Below are 11,360 nucleotides of genomic sequence, written 5' to 3'. Positions count from 1 at the left end.
CAACCGTCCCGTAAAAAACGGAATCGTCTCGTATTCAGAGAAAATATTGAGGTGAAAAGGAACAGTTTGTCCCGGACTTCAGCTACAATGAAAAAGACACAAAGCTGGAGTTATTCTGTGTTTACGCTGCACAGCTGCCTCTTCTTCTCTCATCCTCTCCCCCTCCCTCTCCTGTTTCTACTTCAATCATGAAACTGATCAATGATCAGCTGATCGGCTTTTCTCTCTTGTTTATTTATCGCCCACTTTGCGCCAGAAAGAGGAAACCAGCGGATGTCGCGGTAAACAGCAGCAGCACGTTTAAGCTTGATCAGCTGTTGTTAGAATTTATTTAATATTAATTTCTAGTATCAGCTGATGTTTGCTGGAGCCACAGCTGTAAAGCTGCTGGTCATGATGTCTACCTTTTAATAAATAATTATCTGAATCTTACAACCAAACTTTTTATCTGATGTAAAATGTATAGAAATCCATTATTGTATTCAGTAAATATTAAGTCTAGTATGCCCTAGTAAGTTATGGTATTCTTTCCTTTGTTAAGATACCATCTGTGCAGTCTGCAATTCTGTTGAAGAAAGATGTTAAATCTATTTAATTACTGGAGAAAAATAATAGATGTCTGTGCATTTGTTTTATACGTGCATTAAATTAAAATCGGTTTTGTCAGTAAAGCATCTTGAGGCAGAGGGTGGGGGAGTGGTTCCCTATTTTTCTTTCTTTTCTTTTTTTGCTGGGAGTTGGCAACCCTATTAGTGAGGTATATGTAATTATAAATTAGGTTGTTTTATAGTTTTGCTAAGTACTGTTTAGAATACCAGAATAGAGAGGATGGTGTAGGTTTAAGTTGATTATAAAGGCTTTATGGCTTTTCCTATAATACCATGGTGGGCCGGTAACTAGTCAAAATGCCCGGGCTGATTTTTTGTCCCAGTCCAGCCCTGATCAGCTGTGTTGGATCAATGACACATCTAAAACCTGCAGGACACCGACCCTCGAGGCCTGGAGTCGCCCACTCCTGCTGTAGACATTAAAAAGTCCATAGGAGAGATGGTAGCTGATTAAACAAGTGTTATGAGATAATAATAAAATGCAAAGATTAGTGACAGTGCTTGAAACCATAAGGGAACAAAACTGTGAGAAACAAACTTTTCTCTGCCTGTGAATCATTCTTGCCTCTCTTCCTCCTTCCATCTCCTGATCTCATCTATCACTCTCCACTTGCTGTGAATCTGAGAACAAGGCACAATTTGCTATTACATTGATCTATTATTTAATTATCCACACTCTAAAACTCTTGCACCTACAATTCATAATAAAGTAATAATAGAAAAATGTTATAGAACCAAAACATTGCTGGTGTGTTTATGTCTGGCAAAAGGTGTGGCAAAGGGCTGGGAGACCTGAAGTACCACTCACAGCCTAATTGGATAGCACCACATGCTTCATTGCCTGGGGGGTGTTTCATGTTTGTTTAATTGACTTGTATTAGTTGGTTATATGGCAGCCATTTTATTTTCCCCGTGTGTGTCATTTGGTTTAGCTAAACCAGTGTTTAAGTTCCCCCATTTCAGCAGGTCAGTTTATCTTATGTTTGTTTGAGGTTTTGTTAATTATTATCTTGAGTTTAGTCTATTGAGTTGACCTCTTTTATTGGTCTTCCTGTTTAAGTTTTGGCTTTGTTAAATATATCTTCATGTTTTTGGGTCAATAAAACCCCCTTTTTGAATTAAAACAGCTGTGTCCTTTATGCTTTACTGCTTGGTCCCTGACAACGATTTAGGCACAACAGCGCCCTCTTGATTAGCATACTTAAGCCTGACTAAGGCTGACCTGTGCCATTTAAAACTGGAGTTGCGGTGACAGGACAAAGATGCAAGCCTTGCAGAACATCCAGGATTTTCTCAAGGGAGTGAAGATGGACAGTCAGAGGGCGGCTCTGCTCACTGGTGTTGTCTGTGCAGTGGGATCTGTGGTTGTGTTGGTGAAAAAGATCAGCAGCCATCGAAAGGCAGAGGAAAAGATCAGGAGAGCCAAAAACAGGAGAGATGAGAGCTTGCAGCGGGGAGAGCAGGCGGTGCTCCGATACAAAGAGTCGGTGAGAGTTCAGCCTTAATTTAGGAGTTTTTTTGGGGAAAGTTTAACATTGAATTTTCTGCTTTTAGTTCGAACCTGACATAATTTATCAGATCACTGACAGCTTTTGTTGTCAGCAGGCTTACCTTGAGCAAAAAAAAATAAACTTAGCCGACAAACACAGCGATAATAACCTACTGCTATTTCTAGATTGTCTTTTGCATTTACACTCTGTGGAGAAGTTATTTGAGACACCTTGCTATTACTGGATTAGATTGCCTTTTCTTTTAAAGCCACCCCCCAAATTCTTCCTGGCAGAGATTCAACTAGTTGTTTTCTTAGAGTTTTGATCCAAATTGACACAAAAACATAACACAGTTTTGGTGAGTTGTTGGCTGTACATCCATAATGCAAATCTCCTATTCCAACACACTATAAAGGTCCTCTATTTGATTAGATTCTGGTGAATTTAGAGACCAGAATCAGAAGAAGAGTACAGTGAACTCAATAACACCAAGAAGAAGATTTGAACTTTGTTACATTAGTGCATAATCTTGCACTAATGTAGCAAAGCAGCCATCCGAAAACGAATACAATCAGGTATTTGTTTTTTTCTTTAGAAGTAAATATGGTTTTTCTGTTATTCTAAGGAAACCCTTGCAGAAGCTACTTTTCTGCCCGTGATGTCATTTATAAGCATAAGATAAGATAGAGATAAGATAGATAACTCTTTATTGTCATTGCACAGTCATACATAGTACAGTAGTACAATGAAATTGGAAAAACTGTCCTACGTCGGCACTACATATAACACAACACGACACGATATGACACATCACAACGTAACAAACAACACAACACAGTATATTAACTTAGTATAAAAAAGAAGAATAAGTGTATGTGTATTGCACACTGTTATTATTGCACATTAATTATTATTGCACCTTGTTATAAATATAAATATTATTGTTATTGTTTTAAACATTGTAAACTCCCCCTAAAAAGTCCAGGGAGGTATCCAGTCAGGTCAGCTATTTGCATTGATCAGGGCTATTGCCCTGTTGTAAAAGCTGTCCTTGAGTCTATTTGTTCGGGACCTCAGCAGCCTGAACCTCCTGCCAGACGGCAGCAGCTTAAACACCCGGTGTCCTGGGTGTGTGCAGTCCCGTAGGATGCTGCGTGCCCTCTTGAGGGCATAATAAGAAATACAGGAGCCTGTCGATGTTCTTGTCGAGAAGCCACTAAACTTTTGAGTATATGTATATCAACATCAACAAGGCATTTTCAAAACTTCAGTAGATCAGTAGCGTTTAAAATACTGAGATCGGAACATCTGGCACTGACAGTCATGCCACGTTTAGTCACATAAATCACGTTTCTTCACAATTTTGATGAATCTGAGCAGGTCATCTTGAACATGCTTCCATGCCTAAATGCAGTGAGTTACTCAAAATGCTTTTGAGCAATTCATCCCTCTGATAGGTCCATACAAAAGTCAGTGCTCAGTTTTCTTGAGCCTGTTCTGGTTCTATTCACATTGTTGTCTACACAATTTACGATGGGTTTTTCCTTCTATACGTCTTCATTGCTGTTTATTTCATCATTAGCAAGCTGTCTTTTATTCAATTTGGTAGGGAGATGCAACACTGGCAAATAAAGAATCTTGATTCTGTAGATCCATACCGTTTTAGTTCTTTGTTGTAGCTTTTTTCTGACATGGTTCTTTGTGTGTCTTCTAGCATCCAACCACTGACTCTTCTTTCATCCTTGGCCTGTCTTTATCTGAAGTGACAAAGCAACTGAAGGAAGGCTCACTTACCCCTGAGGATGTGTTTTACTCTTACATGGAAAAAGTTCAGTGTTCAGCATGACGCAAAGGTTCACTGCCTAACACAGGAGTGGGCGACTCCAGGCCTCGAGGGTCGGTGTCCTGCAGGTTTTAGATGTGTCCTTGATCCAACACAGCTGATTCAAGAGGCTAAATGACTTCCTCAAAATGTCTTGTAGTTCTCCAGAGGCCTGGTATTGAACTAATCATGTGATTCAGGTGTGTTGACCCAGGGTGAGATCTGAAACCTGCCGGACACCTGCCCTCGAGACCTGGAGTTGCCCACCCCTGACCTAACATAACACAGAGCTTACATAATGGATAAAATAGAGCAAAAGATAATGTCTACACTAAATAATCAATTTCATTTTCCAGTCTTGTATCAGTGTTCTACTTTAGGTATACTCTCAGCTAACTAGGTATTTCTTATTACTTACACTTGTGTCTTTGCTACGGTTAAGGTTTATAGACATATTTATGAAAGCAAACCAGATTCATGTGCCAAAGAAATATTTGAGTTTCCAAAAAGACTTTGATATTCCACAGAGGGCTTACAAAGATTGATATGTTTGTCTGAATCTGTCTGTGCTTGTTTCCTTTCCAACAGACTCTGGCTGTAAACCAAAAGCTGAACTGCTGCACTGAAATTTTGCTGGAGAGTTTGGATCAGCTGACAACTGTTGGCTCCAACAAGGATGGTCTCTTGTACGGAGTTCCAGTTAGCATCAAAGAAAATATTGCATTTAAGGTATTTCCCATCTACGGAAGAGGATTAGGACCAACGAAAAAAAAGTGGGCACGTCTTTTTTCTTCTTCTTTTCCAGAATTCTGAGAAAAGTAGAAAAAAAAAAGACGTGCCCACTTTTTTTTCGTTGGTCCTAATCCTCTTCTGTACCCATCAGTATTAGTAAGTATGTTATAGAATAGAACAGAATGCTTTTATTGTCACTATACAGATGTACAGTGAGATACAGAGCGTCTCCTACTCAGTGTAAACAGGACTGAGTATAGTATTCTTGAGCATCATAGCTCAGGTATTTGATGTACAATTATTGTCTTTGTTTTAATCCAACACTAGAATCATGACTGTTCTTGTGGTGTGGTCATTAACCTGGACCAGCCCGCTGAAAAGGACAGTGTGCTTGTTCAAGTCCTGAAGAAACAAGGAGCTATTCCCTTTGTGAAAACCAACTTGCCTCAAGCTCTTTTGAGGTAAATCTTTTATCAGAGATTGACATAAATCTGGAGTACATTTAAATACTATGTGCACTTATTTAGTTGTCTTTGCCCATTACAAGTGTGCATAATATGCAAGGACTCATTACCCATATGTCTTTGGCCACATTCAGCTATGACTGCAGTAATCCTATCTACGGGCAGACTGTGAACCCTCATAACCCCCAGAAGACCTCTGGAGGTTCATCTGGTGGGGAGGGGGCTCTCATCGGGGGAGGGGGCTCCCTGCTTGGTATAGGCACTGATATAGGTGGCAGTATCCGTATTCCTGCATCCTTCTGTGGAATCTGTGGTTTCAAACCAACTGCAGGTCGGCTCAGGTGGGTCTCATTCAGTCAGTTTCCTGGAAATTTATTACACATTGCTGAGTTAAGCATTTATGTTTGTTAACACCTTTTGTGTAATGATTAGTTTACAGGGAGTTCGTCCAATTTATCGAGGGCAAAAGACAGGTAAGTGACATATCTACTTACTAAACAAAGTAAAATGTGACGTTACATAACTGCTGTAATGTTCCACAGTCTGGGAATATGGTTTACTGCTTCTTGTTTTATATTAAACTAGTGTCGTCATCTCCTGGACCCATGGCAAGAGATGTGGACAGCCTGGCTCTGTGCATGCAGGCACTTCTTTGTGACCACATGTTTTCTTTGGACCCCACTGTTCCACCATTACCTTTTAACATGGAGGTGTGTCTGTTGATGACAATTTTTGTAATTGCCTCATACAGTGGCAGTATAACACCCTTGTAAGTGGACATCAGGCCCTTGTAGTATGTAGTATTTTGGTCTACACAACCCAAAATGTGATGTCCACATATGTGGACGCCAGGTGCTAGGAGGTTAACCTGAAAGTTGAAGGTGAAATGAAGACTGTTCAGGATTATTTTACTGGACTTTGACCAGATAGTTACTAAATGTTCAAACTTGTAAATTAATGAAATGGCTTATTGTCTTAACACACTTATTAAATGTATTAATGTCTTAGAATAAACAATACATTAACATTTATATTTAAAAACAAGTTAACTAAAGGCCATCTTTTCCTTTCTTCTTTGGCTCTCGGAGGAGGCAGGCGCACTTTTTCTCCTCAACCTTATCTTCCCTGCTTATGTCCTTGTCTAGTCTCGTGGTTTTTTTTGTATTTTCCCTGGAACACTCTCTCACAGTCTGTTCTCTAAAATCTAAAAGAGGAATTATGGATTGGATCAACTGGTCTCTGAATGCAATTGACACCCCTTTCTCAACGAGAAGTTTGGGCTCGGGTGAGCCTGAGTGCTGAAGATATCTACCTATTCGGAACCATGGTAACAGGGTTCTGGCTGATTGGAGCTGGCTTGGCCCTGAGTTATCGAAGAATTAAGGAAGCGGAACTGGCTGTTCAAACCCCCACAAGGCTGCCCGCTGGGATTGGAATGATGGGAGAGGCGTGAGTTTCTCAAAATGGTCTTATTGAGTCAGCACGGATAAGATCTTGGAGAGGCTACGGCTGCTGTGAATACTCAGAATAAGATCTCTGACTGCAGACTGGATACATCTCGGAAGGGCTAGCCCGGAATAACATCTCTGGGCGCAAATTGGATGACATCTCGGGAAGGCACACTGCCGTGAGTTCTCAGAATTGGCTCCTTGAGCACAAGAAATGACAACATCACAGAACGCAAGTATGGCGAAGCTCGCGGCTCTCCAACGGGAGATTGAGAGACCAGTGTTGGACTGTAGAACTGCTTTGAAATTCAAATGAGCTGTTCGCACTAAAGTAAAAACCACCATCACTTATGCGGATACCCCTTTGGCGCCAGCTGTTTACACAGCTGTTTTGGCTGTTTACTTAGCCTGGCAGGGCGAAGGACATTGTCTCAGCTGAACTATGGACATGCACACACATACATATACTGATACTGCAACTGACAAATAAAGGCTATCTCACCATCTCATCTCTCAAAATGATTCACCCTTAGATATACAGAAGCTCCAAACCTCTAAGGATTGGTTATTTGGAAAGCGATGGCTACACGCATCCATCTCCAAGCATGGCCCGAGGCGTCAGAGAGGTCAAAGCTCTGCTAGAGCAGGCGGGACACACAGTAAGACGTCACCACACACACTGATTGCGGTCAAGTGTGTTATGTGAGCCATATGTCTTTAATATTATTTATGTCTTTAGTTTGTCCCTTACTGTCCACTGAAGATGGATGAAATTGTCCCTGAGCTGTGGCATAGGGGCTTATTGGCAGATGGAACTACCACCCTGCTACAAAAACTGTGAGTTGGATCTTTTTTTTTTTTAATAATTACTTAATATGTTCTTGTTAACTTACATCATCTCATAGCTAGAAATGTAATTTTTGTTTCAGCGCTAACCAGTGAACATCGCCATTCTGACATTATCTATAGGGCACATGGGCTTGTGCTTCTTTTTGGAACCATTACAGTAATTTCTCTGACCAGACTACTTTCCCATGTGCCAAGGATTCCTTTTTTAATTTTAGGGAGGGGGGACCTGTGGACCCTTGTCTGGAGCCACAAATTTTTGTATACAGGCTTCCTAAGTGGTTGAAGAAAATAATTTCATTCTTCCTCAAACCTGTGGTGCGTTGTTTCGTCTTCTGACAGATGTATATGAATTCATACATCAGTTTGATCTTGACAGTTTATTCTGATGAAACTTTTTTTTACCCCAGTCTCCTCACACTTCTGCCAGAATGAGTGCTCTTTGTGGAGTTGGGTGAGAAAGTATCCTTGAAATTGTTCATTTGTGCTTGAATCTCAGTTTCTTTGTTACATTTCCATGTGCTAGGAATTATATCCAAACGTTCTGCTTCATTTTTAGATCTGTTCCAGAGCTGTGGAAGCAACATGCTGCTGTTGAGGTACTGTCAGCTGATGATGCATGGTCACATATGAAAGTCTGAAGGAGAAATTGAGATTTCCTGTGTTTTCTTTAGGACTACATTCAAGAGACAATAGCACATTGGAGGAGCTGCAACATTGATGTGCTGCTGTGTCCTGTGATTGGACCAGCCTACAACTTCTTATACTGTGGCAAAACCTCAGGTATGGTACACTGAGTACAATAAAACAGCATAGTCTGTGCGTCACTTTGTTCTCAACAAATTGTAATCTCAAGGTAAACTATAAGATGTTTAGTTTTAAACATAAGTCACAAATAAGATCAGAAATATTTTTAGGTGACTGTTAGTTTTCTAAAATGTACATGTTCCAGAGATTACAGCTTTCCTGTCATTTATTTTGGAAGAGCCATTTCTGAGAGATGCTAGTCTGTTACCCCTGAAGGATGTCACCTGACATACAAAAAAACATGATGCAGAAAGTAGTGTTGATTTTGGGATCTTTTTGTTTTTACAAGACATTCCCTCTTAGTATTCAGTGAAGTCCCGAGGAGAGCGGTGTACTAAGTTTATGGAGAGCATTCTGCTGTGGTTCAAACCTGACACGGACAAATTTTTGAAATTTTGAACTGGAGCTGACTTTGTTACATTTGCATTGAAATATACACTGGGAGGTGTTGTGATAAGAAAGGCAAAGACATTCCAAAGCCCTGCGATGCTGAATAGAAGGCATTTGTACAACTTGATGAAGGCTTTCATGGGAAAGTTGCAATTTCTTTCAAGCCAGATGGAGAGCAACATTCATCCAGAGCTGTTTTGTTTAAAGATTCACAAAGTTCCACTTATTAGTGCAGCCCTCCAAGGCAGTTGTAGTTTCACATGTAGCCCCTTGGGAAAATTTATTGCCCACCATTGCTATAGAGATTACTCAGTTAAGAGAATTACATGTAGATTAGAACATTAAGACAAATGGCAATGTGAATGCATTTTTATTAAAATTTCCAAATCATGAGTTGATGAAATGGCAACAAAATTTGTATTGGTTAAAGAAAGAATTCTCTTTCCGTATTCTTCATCATTCAATGTTTTTTTTTTCAGTCAATACCAATTACACATTTGTCTACAATCTCCTAAACTTTCCTGCCGGTGTAGTCACTGTTTCTACAGTGACTGCAGAGGATGAGGAGGAATTCGAGCACTATCCCGACAAATTTGACAAGGTTTTAAAAGAGGTAAGTGAAACATACCAGTGAGGGAAGACTGGTGAAATATATGGAGCTGGATCTACTGTAAGACTAGGTTTTCATGCAGGCATAATCTCTCAGGAGACACGGATGTGAAGCCTAAACTATAGATGAATTTATTATAGAATAAATTTCTGGGGGGGTTTCAGTCACCTGCATCTTTCTGTCCATCTTTCTGTTCTGTCCTGTTCTGTTCTGGCCTGGCTTGTTAGTGGAAGTTAGGGCTCTTAGGTTTTCTAAAAGTGAGGTCATTTCTGAGCTTCTTTAACAGGATAGAACTGTGATGACCACGATAATGTTATGATGCCATAGAACTTACAGCTGTTGACCTGTTTCACTAATGTTAAATGTCCAATATGGGTGACCAATCAATAGTGTCAGTAAGAGATCAGTGGACCTTTTACTTGATGTCATTCCCCAAATCCTCTGTGTATTTCAAAATGGCAATTAAATTAATGCAACAGCTCTATATTGCAGCCCTGATAAGTAACATCATGTGAAACATTTGTGAGGCACGTAATTTTATTCTGAATGTTACCGATTGGGTAAGAGAATTTTTTTAAGTGTTTTCACAGTGTTGGTTGTTTATTCTAATAGTTGGATTGAGAAACCACAATGGGCACTCAAAAGCATCTCCACTAAATAACCAACAAATTAACAAACAGATGACCAAAACTTTGACAATATGTTTAAAGTTAAAAAGCCCTTAGACTGGGAACATTGAAACCAGCATTTTTTTTCTTGCATTTTATTAAAGAAAATGCTGTATAAGCGATAGGGAAACCAGCTGCCTTTACATGACTTTACATTATGGTTCCGGGAGCATTTATGTACTTAGAGATGTCCAGTGTGGTGGTGGTGGGTATAATGATTAAACAGACTCTTTAACACCAACATGTAAAAGGCCCATCCATACACAAAACCAAGAAATGAAACGTATCAGACTATTGTAACTAGAAATATTGTCACATTCCTTGTTGCCATGCAGATATACACACAATGTATTAGTAGTTTCAGAGTTTGTCAGTAGGTGGATGAAGGAGACTGTGGTGTGTCCAGCTGCCAAGCGTTAAGTGACAGGAGTGTGTTTTTGTGTTCAGGCAGTGACTGGTGGCGAGGGTCTACCTGTGGCGGTTCAGTGTGTTGCTCTGCCGTGGCAGGATGAGCTCTGCCTGCGCCTCATGAAGGAAGTGGAACAACTGGTCAAAGAAAGCAAGAAGTAAAGCTGCTTTCTTTGTCAGTCTCACAGGAGAGGCTGCAGACTTCAGAGGAGACATGTTAACTTGAGTATTTCCTGTAATAATGAGCTAATCAAGTCATAAATGGTGGATGAATCTTAGTAGTACAAGTACAGTCTATTCATTTTGTGTTTATTTTGGTCTTTGATTGTTTCCTAAAGGCTTTAGGAACTCTAACTCTTTCATTTTTCATCTTTCTTTCATACATTCATTTAATAAACCATGTGTTTTTTTTGTCTTGCTATCCCCATCTATGCTTTATATTTCTTTATATCCATAACAGCAAACATGCTAGATCTTGTTGAGAAAATAAAATGTGAAATCATTAGGCAAGTCTGCTTTATTTGTATAGACCAAAATAACCTCACAGACAATAAAAAGACCAAAAAGCATACTAAACAATATTACAAAAAAGTCACAAATTTATTCAAACGGTTACAAGTAAACAAACAAACAAACAAGCAAACTATGTGAAATACTTAAATATGTACACATACAATATATGCAGACATGAGAAGAATGAGACAAGAAAAGCGGTCAAATATCCAGACAGAACTATGCCAGAAGCTTGTTGAGGGTTACCAAAACTTTCTGAGGTACAGCTTGCAATCGGCCCACCATGGAAAAAAAGGACATTTCAAAGAAATTATTAGCCCAAAATGACCATAACATTCACTATATGTGTATTGTTCATCTGCTAATGACATTAAAACAAACCATTTATTTTTCTAATGTAGTGGTTTGACATTGATATTTATAAACGAATAAAATAAATAGTTCATGTTTTATAAGCCGTATTACATTTGATTTGATCTTTCAAACCTGCCCCGAAGATCTCTGATGGGGGGGGGGGGGGGGGGGGGGCTTTGTTTTGGGGTTGTTGTTGATTT

General features: G+C 39.6%; 1 protein-coding gene across 1 annotated transcript; it reads left to right on the top strand.

The window, feature by feature from the left end:
* Positions 1-1,810: 1,810 nt before the first annotated feature.
* On the top strand, positions 1,811-11,281 carry LOC309701136 (vitamin D3 hydroxylase-associated protein-like). Its single transcript, XM_082525148.1, has 15 exons — positions 1,811-2,095; positions 3,813-3,926; positions 4,509-4,649; positions 4,980-5,113; positions 5,251-5,457; positions 5,549-5,589; positions 5,702-5,826; positions 7,098-7,223; positions 7,304-7,401; positions 7,629-7,728; positions 7,821-7,864; positions 7,970-8,009; positions 8,085-8,193; positions 9,087-9,220; positions 10,333-11,281. The coding sequence occupies exons 1-15, from the start codon at positions 1,871-1,873 to the stop codon at positions 10,453-10,455; spliced, it is 1,761 nt and encodes a 586-aa protein (XP_082381274.1). The 5' UTR covers positions 1,811-1,870; the 3' UTR covers positions 10,456-11,281.
* The last annotated feature ends 79 nt before the right edge of the window (positions 11,282-11,360 follow it).

The sequence above is a fragment of the Aulonocara stuartgranti genome (assembly GCF_965226115.1).
Source record: "Aulonocara stuartgranti genome assembly, chromosome: 23".
NCBI classification, from domain to species: domain Eukaryota; kingdom Metazoa; phylum Chordata; class Actinopteri; order Cichliformes; family Cichlidae; genus Aulonocara; species Aulonocara stuartgranti.
This window is presented reverse-complemented; position numbering and strand designations above follow the sequence as displayed.